Below are 15,726 nucleotides of genomic sequence, written 5' to 3'. Positions count from 1 at the left end.
AATATTGAGAACCAAAGGGTATTTTGGGAAAAATCTTATTTGGTCTTGCTAGGTTTTATACAATTAGCCTTCCAACAGGATAATAGCAGTATGTGTGTGTGTGTGTGTGTGTGATTACTTGATAGTATCTGTTGATTTTCGAACAGAATTGTGGTCATTGTATTGTATGCCCCTGATGTGGTAAATGCTATCGGCCATTCATGTTAAAGTGTGTTATAATGTCCAACCACATGATGAATACCAGACCCACTTGATGTATGTCATATTGCCTTCCTGTTCGGCAGCCAATGAGAGCAACTGTAACCATTCAATCATTTAACAGATGCTTTTAAACAAAGGAACTGACGGCAAATTCAGTCACATGTCAATAAGGAGCGGGAAGGGATTTAAGGCATCTCGTAGACAACGCGTTAGGGATCGAACCCAGTACCTTCTAGCTGAGGGATGGAAACCCTAACGACTAGACTATCCTATCCCCTCACATAAACATAGACATTCGAGAAACAGACGAACCATTAGAGTGACCTCACACTAATACCAGATACAAGCTAACAATGTTTCCTCACAAAAGTGGCCTTGACTAAAGTATTGTTATTATAATGAAAATTGTTATTTAATAGGATGGTCAAGGATGGTAGATTATTATGTCTCTCGCAGCCTTCCTCTGTCTCTCTCTCCCTCTCTCTCTCTCTCTGTCTATCTGTGTCTCTCTCTCTGTCTCTGTGTGTGTCTCTATCTGTGCGGTAATTTAAAGTTGAGCGGTAGAAAGCATCAAGGGTCAAAGGTATGATCGTGAAGGTTCTTAATATAAGTAAAACCTGCTGATCTGGTTAGATGTTAGACGTCAGGAACACCTTTCAGCTTTCCCTCTACAATGTCGTAAACAAATCAATGTTTGTTCGTGCTTTGTTGTTTTTTCTGATTGCCCCTGCGATAATGTTCAGAAGCGGGGCAGATGTTTCTACTGCCGTCATTGGGACAGTGTTTAGAACATGGCAGCAGAAAGACGTGGTAGTGCATGAGTTGGTTCAGACGAGCGAGAGAAATGGTATCTCACTTTAAAAAAAAAAGATGAAAGCAGACGACGGCAAATCTAAAACATCAGGCTCTATGTGTTATTGTGTTATTATGATCAACACTATAATGGTCTGTTATTTAATTCATTGCGGGCAGAATATGATGTGGATGTTGAGGACTCTGAGAGAGAGAAAGAGAGCATGTAATGGACTACCTAATGCTTTCTCTCAGGTAGTAAAATCAGGTGGTGATTTCAGTCGATGGCGTCTGTGCGCCACTGTCTTTTATTTTGGTGTCACTAAGGTGCTATGTAGAGATTGGTGTAAGCCAGGAGGTCAGGCTCTGTCTGGGTGTCCAGGGCTAGAGGTTCATCCATTATTGATGATACCCTGTGTGAGCCAGGCCACCAAGCTTCATATTGATCCGAAGCAAGCCGCTGCAGAACGAAAGAAGGGGCAGAGTGATCGCTGGCACAATTAATCTTCCAAAGAGTCCTCCATTTTGGATGAGACACTGTTTTAGGATTTTCACAAATGTTATTTATATTATTTGAGATTGCATTCCCCTGTAAGATATTGATTAAAAAATGCCCCTTTTTAAAAAAGTGTAAAAAGCGTAGCATCATGTACTTTGCAGCGAGTGAACTTCAGTCTAGCGGAACACAGAGAAAAAGAGGGCCTGCAGTCAGAAATAGCAATGCCCCCCTATTTCTTTATCAAGCTTTTAAAAACAATTCCTTTTTTCCCTTGGGAAGCGGCAAGATTGATTTTTCAGGGCTTTTATGGTCAGTTCACACTTTGGGGTGCCTCGACTTTGATGAAATATGATGGTCACAGTAAGTGGCCAGCTTTATCTCAGACCATCTAATGGACAACTGCCCAAGCAGCCACCAGGTTTCTCTCAAGGATTCTACATTTGGCGGTTAAAAAAATAATATATATATATACTGTATACATTTTCTTTGGACATGAATGTTTTTTGAAAGGATGTACCCGTTTGGACCTTTTTCAAACTTTTTTTTAATGCCAATATGTGGAAGCTCAGATAGTATTGCATTGTATTGTTTCCAGAATGGACATTTTGGTCACATTCAATGGTTCTAAATCTATTATTAATAACCTGTAATTAAACCATCTTGTGGGAATCTTTTTTGAATTAAACTAGAACAAAGGAGGGTAGCATTTTATTTAGTTGTTATTATGTTTGCTGAAAAATAAAAAATTGTTTTGAGGAATGTTTCACGTCAACGTTAGATTCCACTCTCATGAGGATTTTCACTCTTAAAGTCGGAATTTACAGTTTACAATATCCCGAAATCCACAAATCCATTTCCCTGTTCTGCTTCTCTTTCTAGCAAACACCTTCGCTGTAGAGCGATAGCTAGGGCTTTTAAAAAGAAATACTGTCAGAATGGAACATGAGGAGAAGCATGGCTTTTCCCCAAACTGTGCAGGCTTGGAACGAAAATATAGCTAGTTATTTCATCATCCCACTCTTGTTTTTGTTTTTTTGTGCCTCTTAAACTAACTTCTGTTCTGCTAGAAGCTATCGCTGTGCTGAAGCACCAAGGCCTAGCTAGTGTAAACATAGGTTAGCTTAGTAAGATAATATACGCCTGTACTCTGCTCCATATTCTCTCCTTGATGTGCTGAATGGAGGGTTCACAACTGTGTTGTATCATGCAAGGATAGCGATCATGTTTTCTAGAATGACCTTTTGGGTTGGCCTGACATGATAAATATCATGTTTATTCATAATTTCGGTTAGAGCTTATGATATATGCATATCAGTTTTTATAAAATAAAACTAACTCTTATAGAAATGTACAGATCATCTGAACATAATTCTGACCTATAAAAATCTTTTTATATAGATTGTATGCGTTACATTTTTTATTTTAAAGACCAAACTGGTTCAATGTTTTACATTGTGCAGGGGTTCAAGATATAATGGGACGAGCAGACCATTTATCTTCCGACAAAATGTACACTTGTGGACCTACTGAGGGCCGTATAGATGGCCAGGAATAGAAAAAGAGATTGTTTTTCTACCTTCTACCTAGTTGTCCCCCCACCCCAGGCTTCTTTTGTTACGATGGATTCTGCTTCAGGAAAATAAGCTAAAATAGATATGTTTATTTGTTGAGCTTGTTGTCTAGTTACCTCTTGTGCACTTTTTGGTAATTCAGTCACTAAAGTGCTGTTATTATATTTCAACCACCCAGTAAAAATATTGATAACATATTATGGTCATCCTCCAAAGATTCCCACTATTCGAAATCAATAATGATCCTTCCCCGATCCCACCCTGGTGTCCTGTTTTCTAATTTCATGTCTAGGGATCCTTTGTTCAGAATTCCCAGAGTTGTCGTATAAATGCATATGCAATTGTTAACAGCCTTTAGCAATCATTTCATTTTCTGTGACAAGCACTCATATTTCCTGTATTTTATAGTTGAACATGTCATGTAAACAGAAAATTGTTAACGATCCTGTGGGATGCTGTGATGAGTTCTTCATGTTTAGAATGTAATTCTCCTTTATAGATACATTTACGGCAACGCCTTTTATTTCCAATGCGTTTCAATGGAGTATTTGGTTATCCTTTGTGAGTCCCTTACTGTGGGCTGGAACGCCCCAAATGTTCCTGCTTTATGCCCTGATTATTATAAAAGAGAACAGACATCTTGATCTTACTCCAAAGTCATTCTAGACTTTGGATTTAGATAAATTGTGTATTTTTCTTTTCTTCGGATGACCAGTCAAGGAGGGATAACGTTTATTCCATTCGTGCTAGAACCACCAATTGTATAATCTTGTATTTCCGTTAGGTCCTCTTTCATATAAAAACGACCAAAGGTCTCTAGCTCATTTCCAAGTGTGCTAGACCCCTAGGTCAACCATACATTGCATCACTTCCTGTCAGGCTAGAGCCCTCAAATGTATTGTTTTACTAGAGTTTAATGCCCTCATTCATATAACAGGGACCAGACGTCTCAATCATGCTCCCAGTTCATTCTATGCCCCCATAAATGGTGTGTTGCTCTTGTTTCGTCTGATGACGTCTAAGTGAGGAATTGCATCACTTTCTGTCGGGCTACAAACCCCAAATTTTTACTCGCGTTTCCTCAAGGCCCTCATTCATATAAGAGACCAGACGTTGAAGGGGGGGTGGGGGGGGGGGGGGGGGGGGTCACAGGGCCCCAGGGTCCCCAAGGGTCCTGGCTGTCACCGTTGGGCAGCTGTAATGAAGCCTAGGAGAACAGACGAATATTCAGCTGACACCCTAACCAAATCTGTCGGGGCTATCAAATACCAAACTAGCACTGAAACAATGATACAATTATTTTATAACAACGTTGACTGCAGTACTTAACGAAAGTTATTGATTAATTAAAACTAAACGCTGTTAATTGCGGGACCAAGTTCACACTTCCAGCGTGTAACGTCGTTATGGCAACGAGTGCGCTGGGAGATTTCAAGCCAAAATAGTCTTGAAATTAAGTCAATGACCCAAAGTGCACTAATAAGGTCATCTGGGGGTTGTGTGAAGAAACGCGGAGAGAGGTGGACGTGGGTTTGGGATGTCTTCACAGGGCCGGTCCTCTCGCGGTGTTCCGTAGAAGCACTGCTGGTCGCACTCTCGCACGTTTCAGCCGTTGCATTGTCGGGTGCACACACACACATAGTAGAATGTTCATTATACATATCTCAAATGCTACCCCCCCCCCCCCCCCCCCCCCCCCCCCCCCCCCCCCCCAAGACTTCCCCCAGGCGTAACTGTAATTACACGAGTCCACGATAAACATGTCAATCCATCGACTGACACTCTGTAGTCTGTACATGTCTGCTGCCCTGCCCTTGTGTCTAAAGACACCTCCGCCCCAGCCACGATATTGAGAGACGTCCTGCAAATCAAACGCTCCCCTCCCCCACTGCCTGCGCCTCTCAGGGGATTGTCACTCCCAGAAGACTGCCATTTTTTGAGACTTAATAACTCTGACATGGTGGCAAACAGAGTATTCAGTCAGACGGCAGTGTACGGTGGCGTGCGGGGACTGACACCCCGGCATGAAGCATGGCTGGGGACGGAATTGCTTCCTGTTTGAACGGAGAGTTGGCCCATTTGCGCACTGCAAACTCTTTGACTGTACCAAATAACCCTCTGAGGTAAAGAATAGATTTTTTTTGGAGAACGATGTATTCCCGGAGGCAGGAAAGGCTGGGGGTTATAATTTCAGTTTAAGGAACCATTCCATCTAGTCAAATCAAAAAAAGGTGTTTGTTTCTGATGATAAAGGGATGCTCCAGAAGGCTTTATGTCAAGATAGGATATTGCATATCAGAAACAAATGCATCTTAAAACAATGGCTATTCTATAATAAGTGTTCTTCATTCTCCATTCTTCTATCTCCCCCCCCCCCTGACAGACCTCTCCGCCGCGGTCCAGAAGTTCTCCCAGTCTCTGCAGGAGTTCCAGTTCGAGTGCATAGGTGACGCCGAAACTGATGACGAGGTGAACATCGGTAAGTCCGGGATGCCAAGGAGGGAACGGGGGGATTAGAGGACAGAGGGTGGGGGGTGTGTGTGTGTGTGGGGGGGGGGGGTCACTTCTTTCTCCCAATTAGTTCCACTGTCACCCCAGTTATGACCTTTCAGCTGTATTTCCCTAGGCCCCTCGCCTTCAGTGATGGGGGGCTTCTTCCCCAAAGCTACCGCTGTAAGCTCATTAGGCTTAAGCCAGGAGCGGATATCGACTCCTGCTCCTGGAACAAATGACGGTCGCCCTCCAATGTGGCCCCTACTTTTTTTTTTCTTTTTATCCGTGTGTTTTTCTTTTGGGGCCGTCGACCGGCCGGTGTCCACAGGGGGAAACGGTAGGACAAGAAGCCCGGCTGATTGGGAGAAGGTATCGAGAGATAAGTCCAGCATACTAATTCCAGGAAGGAGGATTGTGCCCTCGTGACTATAGATCTGCATGTATAATTAATGCTATTGATTTGCTTATGATGCTTCTCCTCGTGCCTTTTAGAAAAGATCAGAGGCACTAATTGTGATCCGTGTCAGAGATTAATGGAGGTGTGGACCTCTCCGGGGTGGAATGTGAAAGCAGATGTTCGGAGAGCTTCCCAGGGCCTCTAATGGGCAGGTGTCTCCATCTGGCTCACTCAGCTGCTGCTTCAGGTTCCTCCCTATTCCCCGCCGCTCCGTGCTGCCAGGCTGTGCTGCTGCAACACTGTCCATCTGCGGTCTTCCTTTACACCTGACAGCACCACATCCAACATGGTGCTTAGACGCAGAGTTTCCCACACCAAAGGTGCACTTATACCCTTGGGGGATACCCAGGCAGGTTAAGCAGGCTACTCCTAAAGATTTGGGGAAGATTATGATAAAGTCCCATCGATTCACATTTTGTTGAATTTGTCAAATATAATATTTGTTGATTGTTGCGATGCATTAAATGGAGGACCAGAAGTGGGAGTATAGATGTGGCCTTTCCGTCTCAAACGTGTCTCGATCAATACAGTGTCTATGATATGCATTGTGATGCATAATGCTCGACTGCATCATTAGTTTGAAGGGGTAAATGTTTATGGTTTGGTGTGGGAGTAGGGGTGAGTGAGCCAATGCCATACTGAGGGGGGCCTCTGGGGGTATGGGAGGCCTAGCAGGTTTGGAAACACTTAATTGCCCCGATACGCAGGGTTGAAGATGACCGCTTATGACCCGGAGGCCGGACAAGGTTCAGCGTACTTTAATTTCATAGAGAGCCACCTCTTTCTGGGAGGTCGGTCAAGAGGAGCGCTGGAGCTCTGAGTGAGGGCTGCTTATTAAGCTGACTGTCCTTCTCGCCAGCGGTTACCGTGCCGACCGCGGCCTCCTACGCTGCGTGTCTCCGACCAGCCCCCGAACGGCCACGGGCATCTGCCGGCTGGAGCTTTATTGACTGTGTAATGCTGGCGCTAAGCAATTCATTTGGGAGGTTGTTTAATCAGGGCTTGTGGATGCAGCGTAGTACAGAGTACACAGCTCAGCAGGTTCACTTTCCAGAGTCAACAACTTGATGTAATCTCTGCTGCTCCTTTTTGTATAGGGGCTTGTTAATTCCAGATAATATGTTTTTACAGTTCGACAAAACGGAAGCGCGTGCACACAGGGGTTGGTATTTAAATGTGCCCAGTGACACCCGGAGCGTATTGTTCTGCGTCTCTGTACTGTGAGGTACTGTACTGTACTCTGTTCTGTGCTAAAAAATAAGAGGCTTATTGTGACTAGAAGGAATCCAATTAAAGTAGGTCATTTTGATCAATGCGATGCAAAAATGAAAAATCAACGTTCATCAACCTTGTTGTTTTTTATCCGTGTACGTGACCGAACGACGACAGCGTTCTCCAGCCAACGCGTCGTACTCTGAGACGGTGTGATTCCACACCTCATTTGGAAACCACTAAACGGCAGCCGCCCGTAATCACCAGCGCTGTTGTGTCGTGTGCCAGATCCACGGGGGAACCTGTGTTCCCACACTGACTACAATTATCTCCCGTCTCTCCGCGACTCGGAGCGCCACGTGGCGGGCCGTGCATACAATCCACGACTGTTCCGCCGGCGGCCCTGCTGTCCGTCTTCACACTGTGTGACTTTAAAGACTGTGATGCTGAAGTGTGTGTGTGTGTGTGTGTGTGTGTGTGTGGGTGATATGTAAACCAAATCTGTCCCCGTGTAGCACGATATATAGCACGTGCTGTTGGCACTAACTTCAAGTTCATCAAGTATATCTGTCAACTTCTCAAACCACGGGTATGGTGTGAGTTGAGTGGTATGACTAATTGAAATGTCAGCGATTAAGAGGTTATGTTTAGCAAAAAACGATTTATTGAACTTCTTTTCAAGAGCTGTTCACTCTGAAACATTTTCTACTTGTATAGATGCCCTTTCATGTAGGTAGTATTCTCGTCTACTATGGTTGCATATTGACATAAGTCCAGCTCATTAGACATGAATATATTTGTCACATGTCTTCTTCTTATGTATATTTTTTATCATCTTCAGTTAATTATTTCCTAATTCATTGTTGATTTAAGGTTGAACTCTTTTGCAACCCTGACATGCTCGGTCTAAATTCAAAAAGTGCCGTAGGTTGTTTTTTGATGACTAAATGTTAAATGCTAAAATGATTAGGCTTTTTTTTAAAGGGTGGGTAAACATTTTTGTAATCCTGTCGGATTATGCTTTTCCTGAGGCCAAGAGTGTTCCAAAACATCATTACAGAACATCTTTGAAGGCCAAAACTCTGCTATCTCTCTGGTATCTGCATCACCTGCCTCTGCCGTCCCTCGGGGGGGGGGGGGGGGGAAATCAGATCATGATTACACCAACAAAAAAGGCAGGATGAAAACCAACCTATTGCAATCAACATTGTCATCAACAAAGCTGATGCTTTCTTAGTGACACGACCGCGCCCACGTACAGCGAACAACCCGTCGGAGGAGGTGTGGGAGGGGGGCGGTTGGGGGTCCAACCTACGGTTCTCTTTGATGCTCCTCGACCTCCCGCAAGGCATCAGAATCCTGTACGCCGTGAGACTTGTTCGCCTGACCTTTTATCGATTTTACCTCCATGGCTTCCTACGATGACATTCTCATTCCAGGGCCGCTATCCAGAGAAATCGATGGGGGTCGTAAGATTGATGTGGCTATTGAAATTTTAATTTTTTAGAAATGTTACAGAGCCCTGATCTTGGAAGGTCACTCATCCAGTCTGTTGGGCTCACTGTCCACTGCCCCGGAACCATCCCGGGATGAGGTTTAAGTTGGGCTGAAATCCTGCGGGTCACCGCAAAAAAGACATGACCCATTCAATCTTATTTTTGACGCGGAACGAAATATCATCCCCGATGAAACGTGACTGAAAGGTTTCCTTCTCCCCTGACACACACACACACACACACACACACACACACACACACACACACACACACACACACACACACACACACACACACACACACACACACACACACACACACACACACACACACACACACACACACACACACACACACACACACACACACACACACACACAAAGAAAGAAAAGGAGAAAGGAGAAAAACACACAGTGACAAACAAATGAAACCATGAATGAAATTCCTTCCAGCTCCTGTCTTTTCAGTCAGTTTTCTCGTTCCGGTAAAGCGCGTCAGAAACTCATTCCGTCCCGTGATTCATCAGCTCTTTTACGACCCCGTCTCCTCCTCCCCATTTAGTGGTGAGTAATATGCAGGTGGTCACCCCACTCTGACACCAATTCCCGTCCTTCCGAGTCTAATCCCGTCCTCACATCAGCAGCACCAGCTGTGGCCTTTAGCCCCCCCCGCTAGGTTAGCCGTTAGCTGACAAAGGACCCGGCGCCGTTAGCAGGAGGCCTCCTCCGTCGCCGGGACGACGGCGTTGGTAAGGGGGGAGGATGACCCACATGGGCAGGCTGGTCTAGTGGTTGGACAAAATGGGTCGCTAGGTTATTAATCCCAGACGGGACATTTTGGTGCTTCAGCAGAAAGTACAGAACAGTATGACGAAAGTTGAAGTTAGAAAATGTAAAAAGGGGTAAAACCAAAAAACGCTGGATTCCAAGCTAAAGGGTAATGCGTTCCAACCACGATGTTTGCACTTTGCAGTCTACCTGAAGGCGTCCTCTAGCCAGGCGCCCTAACCTTAACCCCTACCTGGTCCGACAGTTAGCGTCCAGTAGGGATTGACCGATACAGATTTTTTAGGGCCGATACGATACCGATATTTTTTCATCAGCCTTAGCCGATACGCCGATATCGATTTTCTTGAGCCGATATTTAGAGCCGATATTTAGAGCCGATACTGCTTTTGCTCCCTCAATCAAAAAATTACACTGATAACAAATGTTACAAGTCTCAATTAAAAAAAAGGAACATTTATTGAACTTCAATATAAAAAACAAAATTTAACCAATAGTAAAAACAGGTGAGGTAGAACAAGTAATACACGTAAAAAACGTGAATATCGGCCGATAATATCGGCCGATCGATATATCGGTCGATCCCTAGTGTCCAGGAATTACAAGGGTTTCCGAGTAGTGAATAAGAAACCACAGACACAGGAACAGCAATTTTTTGATTTATTTATGTACCGAGAGAAGTGTGTTCAGCTAAACGTTCTTTGCGGTGATCAGAGAGAAGGAGAGGTGAGTAGAGGCAAAGCATATTGAGCAGGGAGGGCATGAGACCATTAAATGTTGTGCTTATGTTTTAACTGTCTGTGAGATCAGAACTAAGTGTAGACAAAGAGAGAGAGAGGGTTGTCTGCTAACCAGCGGTCTGGGAGATCTGTGCTTACATTAAATGTAGACGTTGGAGTACTAGCTATGATGATCATGTGTTTTATCGGAGTAGGGCTGCGCAGTAATTTCATATTCATTTCAATCCCGACTTGGCTTCTTCAATAAGTTCATCTTGAAAGGCAGCAGTCAATTAATAATCAAGAAAATGCTACGTTTTATGAAATCATTCTAAATCTGATGCCCATAACATTAAAATCAAACTGAGCATTTTCTTTATTCTCATTCTTCTTTATTAACAGTTGGCACCACAGAATATGATTGAATAATTTTCTGTTAATCACAATGATTAGTTGCGATAACGCATCATACGTTGTTTTATAAAGGCAGACTAAACAATGCACTATGTATATGACGCTGTCAGCTTTGTAAGCTAATATAATGTAGAATATAATATAGTTATGTAGGATCAGGTTATAGGCTGTGGACATGGGGATCGAACCCAGTATTATTTGGGATTCAAACACCCTTGCCACATTAGTCCCCCAGAAGGCTGTATTCATTATAGGCTGAAGAGTAAAGCGTATCGTGACATGTGTTGTTTGGTTTGACACTTTTATCAACCCAGAGCGTCTTAGGATACCTTGAGTGCATACATTTCTAGCATGTATAGCATTACAATCTGGCACTGTTATGGCCCTGCTATAAAAAGGAATGCAACACATCTGTCAACGCTGAATGAGATCTGGGTTACCGTGGCGATGCGGATATCGGGGCCTCTCTGGGGTATCAAGAGCAGCCAAGGCGGCACAAGGAGATGGAAGAAAGCCATCTTCTCGATCGATGGAAACGATCGTGAAGTACCGTATCTTTGTGCCACTTTTTGATTGTGTTGTTTTTTTTGCCCAAATCCATCTGGGTTGTTACCGACCGATCCAAACGTGATATTAATCCTGTTGGTGTTTTTGTTTGTTTCAGCCCAGTCGTTCAAGGAGTTCTCCCAGCTCTTGAACACAGTGGAAGAGGAGCGAAGACGACTGGTAAGAGTTGCCTTTTATTTCCGGGGTTACTCTGACCAACTGCTGTTTGTAGCTGTTGCCATTTCCACCTCCTATTTATGTATATATACTTTGTGCTTCATTTTCCTCTACCTCCTATTAATAATCAATTATTCTTTGACATAAAATTAAAAAAACGGACCAATTAAACCAGGTTTTCTTTGATGTTTTTCCACTTATTTTCCTACTCTTAGTTTAGAGTAGAGAATGCTGCTTTGGTGTTTGACCCATTGCACTGGACGTAACAGCCTTTTTAATGAGATCCGTTTAGAGAAACGTCCGTACCGTCAGTGACGATGTACTTGACTCTCACAGTCAGGGGTTACCAGGAGTGATCACGTGACCATGTAACCAGCGCTCGCTGTGAGGAGCATACAGCAGAGTGCATGTGGACTTCACTGCAGGGGATCGCAAAACGCTAACTGATAGACACGGCAGAGCTCTCTCTCACCCTCTCTCTCTCTCCCCCCTCCTTTCCATATCCCACTTTGTCCTCCTTCCTCTCTCTCCCTCTCTCTCTGCATCTTCCTGTTTCTCTAAGGATCCTTAGGATTTAAGTAGCAGTAGGGCTGGGCGATATGGACAAAATCTTATATCACGATATGAGTAATTTTATATCACGATATGGATATATATCACAATATGGTATTTTTGAAGTAAATTAAAATAATAAATGGCTTAAAATAACCATACTTCACATTTGATCAGTTTTTTATTTTATTTTGAACTTCAATTTCCATGCTTACAAGGGAGTAAGTAGCGAACAATCTGTCATTAACTGCAGTGTCATATAGTGCAAACATCTTGTAAACATTGAACTGTTTTTTCAATACAAATAACATTTTTTTTTAAAGGTGTGCTTCACACCTGCCTGGCTGTCAGTCAGTGCAGTGTAATATAAAATAAAAATCACAGCATCACACAAATATTTTAAATACTAATTATACACTTATAAAATAAAGTTATGTGCTGGGCAAAAGCTGGTGGTAAAAATAGAACTGTTTCTTCAATACAAATGAGATTTTTTTTCGAGTTAACAGGTGAGTCTCACACCTGCCTTGCTTCAGTCAGTGCAGTGCAATATAATAATTATTATTATTATTATTTTTTTTTTCTCTCTCGGTATAAACGATATGGCCAAATCTCTCCCGGTAGACACTTTCATATCGTCCACGGTATGATATCGTCATATCGCCCAGCCCTAAGTAGCAGTATGAATAGCCACAAACGCATGCAATATGATTTTTTTACTTTCCTACCTCAAAATAAAGTTATTATTAGCTGACCCTTTTTTTTTTATTAATCCTAATATAGGAATTACTTGATAAACGTTACTTTCCCTTAAACGACAGTTTCCTTGTGATCATGTTGGCCATTCATACAATAAAGAGATGTGGAATACGAGATCTATTTGACTGATGGTTCTGACATGTTAGCGATAGAGGGTCCTGAAGGAAAAAGAGAAAGAGAAAGATGTCAGGTCGAACTCAATTCATATAAATTCAGAAAACTCCTGACCATGAACAAGGGCACTAACGACTAGAATTGGTTTCTGGGCGCTACACTGTGTGGCAGGCTGTCAGCCCTTCTTTTTCAGCGTGTTTTGAGGGGTCAAATGCACGGAGCAAATCCATAGAACATGAATGGAGAAAGTATTCTTTCTCTTTCTCCTCCTCTTGTATGAGTTTATGAACACTTTGATGAATTACATTTTTATTTAGTGTTTTTATGCACAAACAAAAATGAATAACCAAGGAGGAAATGTGCATTTCGGTAAGATTAAACTAAAAGCCTGTGCTCTTTGCGGTAATGCAATAAAAATATCTGAAACAAGCCAAAGAACATCAACATAATAACAATTTTGGACAGGTGAGCGTTCATACAGGAGCTACACAGCGTGTAGTTTCACAAATTCTCCAACCAGGAGCAAGGGTCAGGTCAAAGTACCCTGTTTCTCATTTTACTCTATTTTTTTTACTGGGATATATTCAATAAATGCCTCCACAAGGAATCACATTATATACAGTTTGAACTGTAAGATAGTATTATACTGAATTGCACAAACATTCATGCAAGTCTGATAAAACTATAAAGTCGGGTTTCTTTTCTTTTTTTTTCTTGTTTTTCTTGGATGGAAACTGATGAAACTGCCCCAGTGTCGTAAGGTTAAAGGTGTTGTTGTGAACACCCGGGCAGCTCTTAATGAGAGCCCCAGCGTGGGAGACGCTTGGGCTTTAGGGATCCAAAGCTCCAAGCGGAGGGAGTTCACAGTTCAGCCATTAGCTGGCGTTTACCGTTTCCTGAGCGGCCCGCATGCCACCGTCTCCCGGTTGACTCTGTAATTAGTGGCGACGCACAGCAAAGTCATCTCAGTTTTATAATTAGCTTTTCGATTTTAGCCGTGATAACTATTAACTATATTTGTGATGATTAAGGTGTGTGTGTGTGTGTGTGTGTGTGTGTGTGTGTGTGTGTGTGTGTGTGTGTGTGTGTGCGTGTGCGTGTGCGCGTGCGTGCGTGCGTGCGTGCGTGTACAGAATTTGAAAATGATAACTATTAACTATATTTGTGATGATTAAGGTGTGGTGTGTTTGTGTGTGTGTGCACACGTGTACAGAATTTGAAAATGAAACAATTAAATACTTGAACTTCAAATCCCCAACGAATAGGCGATTTGTAAACGACTTGCTTTGACTTGGTGCTCACTGAGTTTAACCATTCAGTTGGCTACCATTGCTCCTGAAGTTAATGATGGGAGGTTCAGTTGTATTCAAGCCAAGATTGCCATACCAGCAGATGAACCAAAAAGGGAACCCATTTTTGTATTAAATCAAATACTCTCTCTCCCAGTTTTTCACTCTATGGCTCTCTGCTGCCCGGTACGATTCAGATGTCTCTCCCTCGTGAATACGGTCTCCCTGTGACTCCCACCTTCACACTTGCTGGGTAGATAGGTCAATTTATGCGTCTCTCTCTCTCGCTCAGCGTCTGTCTGTCTGTCTGTCACATCAGTCACACTCTGTGGTGGAGAGAGGTTTGAATTTTGAATTCTTAAGTCCAACGTACTTAAGAAACAGGACAGTGAGTTGAGAGGGGGGGACTCGTTGAGCTTCGGACCAGAGTCAAACCAGGGTCACTGTAAGGCATTTCGCCCACGTGGTTAGCCTGTTGGTGGGGTTGAGCCAGCAGAAACAAAAGACCTTCTGTCGTGGCTCCGCGTGTTGTGTCTTCGCTCTCGTGACGGTGATTTGTTACGCCTTGTGTGATGTGTTTATCAGCGGGGGGGGTGCTCGGCACAGTAGCAGCTTTTCAGTTTTCACAACGAAGAAAAAGGGTAGCGGTCCGTCTGGACGTCAAATAACAGCAACAATAGCAGCACATGTTGGTCCCCGGCCTTTCATCTGCAACGAGGTTGTACGATGGAGAAGCAACACAATCATCGCTTTTGGGGTGAATGTGAACAGACCCTGGGGGTGTTTCGTTGGGTATCCCGATCAACATGCAGGGGACGGCAGGGACGGCCTGTTTAACATGCGGGATGAGATATGGCGGGACTTCATAAGTGGAATGATGGGGATGCAAAGAGGAGGGGAGGTGTGCCTAATTGGCAAGAAGCAGGATTTACAAAGCATGTGCACTAGTGCATATTTATCAGCCTATTATCACAAATGATATGAAAGAGCGAGGCCCTTGATTTAACAAGCGAGGGGTCGAGGTGAAGTGCATCACAACGCTGACGCGGCAAAGTACCTTAACTCAGTTTGGCGAGATACCTTTTTATCACACAGCGATGCCAGGAGAACAATGCAAATTGTTCAAAGTAAATCCTCAGTGTTTACCGGGAATCGTCTGTATCCAACTATATTCCTCCAGGGTCTCATTATTTATGGCCGGGGCGAAAAAAAAAAAAACTGAGGTATTCATGCGTCTCGGAACGACATTGCATGAAAGACATTCTGGGCAAGCCACCCGTTGAGTTATTCATAACTAACACATTCGCGACAAAGTGTGAGGTGGGGTTTTAACAATACAATAGCGGAGCATCTTTGAATCATGCCCGATAATCACATGAGAATTTACACCCCCAGCAGCCGCTTATACCGAAATAGTCGGCAGATGGCAGGTCTATTTGTAAGTTGGAACGGTAGTGGTTAAACGAGCACAGATGCGCCAGCGGTAGCCAGACGCAGGGAAGAGAGGAGAAAGTGAAGAAAAGAAAGCATGGCGTTTTGTTAAATGTTGATCTTAATTTATGGGCTGTGACTTACAGCGGCACCTTCTGATCTGAAGCCCCCGCACCCCTCCCCCGCCAGCCCTCCATTCTCACATCTGGACCACATCTT

General features: G+C 43.5%; 1 protein-coding gene across 5 annotated transcripts in view; it reads left to right on the top strand.

Moving 5' to 3' along the window:
• LOC130406671 (rho GTPase-activating protein 42) overlaps positions 1–15,726 on the top strand; it is a 76,277-nt gene that overhangs the window by 15,506 nt on the left and 45,045 nt on the right. For all 5 annotated transcript variants that reach the window (XM_056612350.1, XM_056612355.1, XM_056612354.1 and 2 more), the window contains exons 4-5: positions 5,447–5,542; positions 11,304–11,365. In XM_056612350.1, the coding sequence (XP_056468325.1) occupies positions 5,447–5,542; positions 11,304–11,365 (158 nt within the window). The remainder of the gene's footprint in view (positions 1–5,446; positions 5,543–11,303; positions 11,366–15,726) is intronic.

Source organism: Gadus chalcogrammus, chromosome 16 (assembly GCF_026213295.1).
Source record: "Gadus chalcogrammus isolate NIFS_2021 chromosome 16, NIFS_Gcha_1.0, whole genome shotgun sequence".
Classification (NCBI taxonomy): Eukaryota; Metazoa; Chordata; class Actinopteri; order Gadiformes; family Gadidae; genus Gadus; species Gadus chalcogrammus.
Note: the sequence above shows the minus strand (reverse complement) of the source record. Positions and strands in the feature narration are given on the sequence as shown.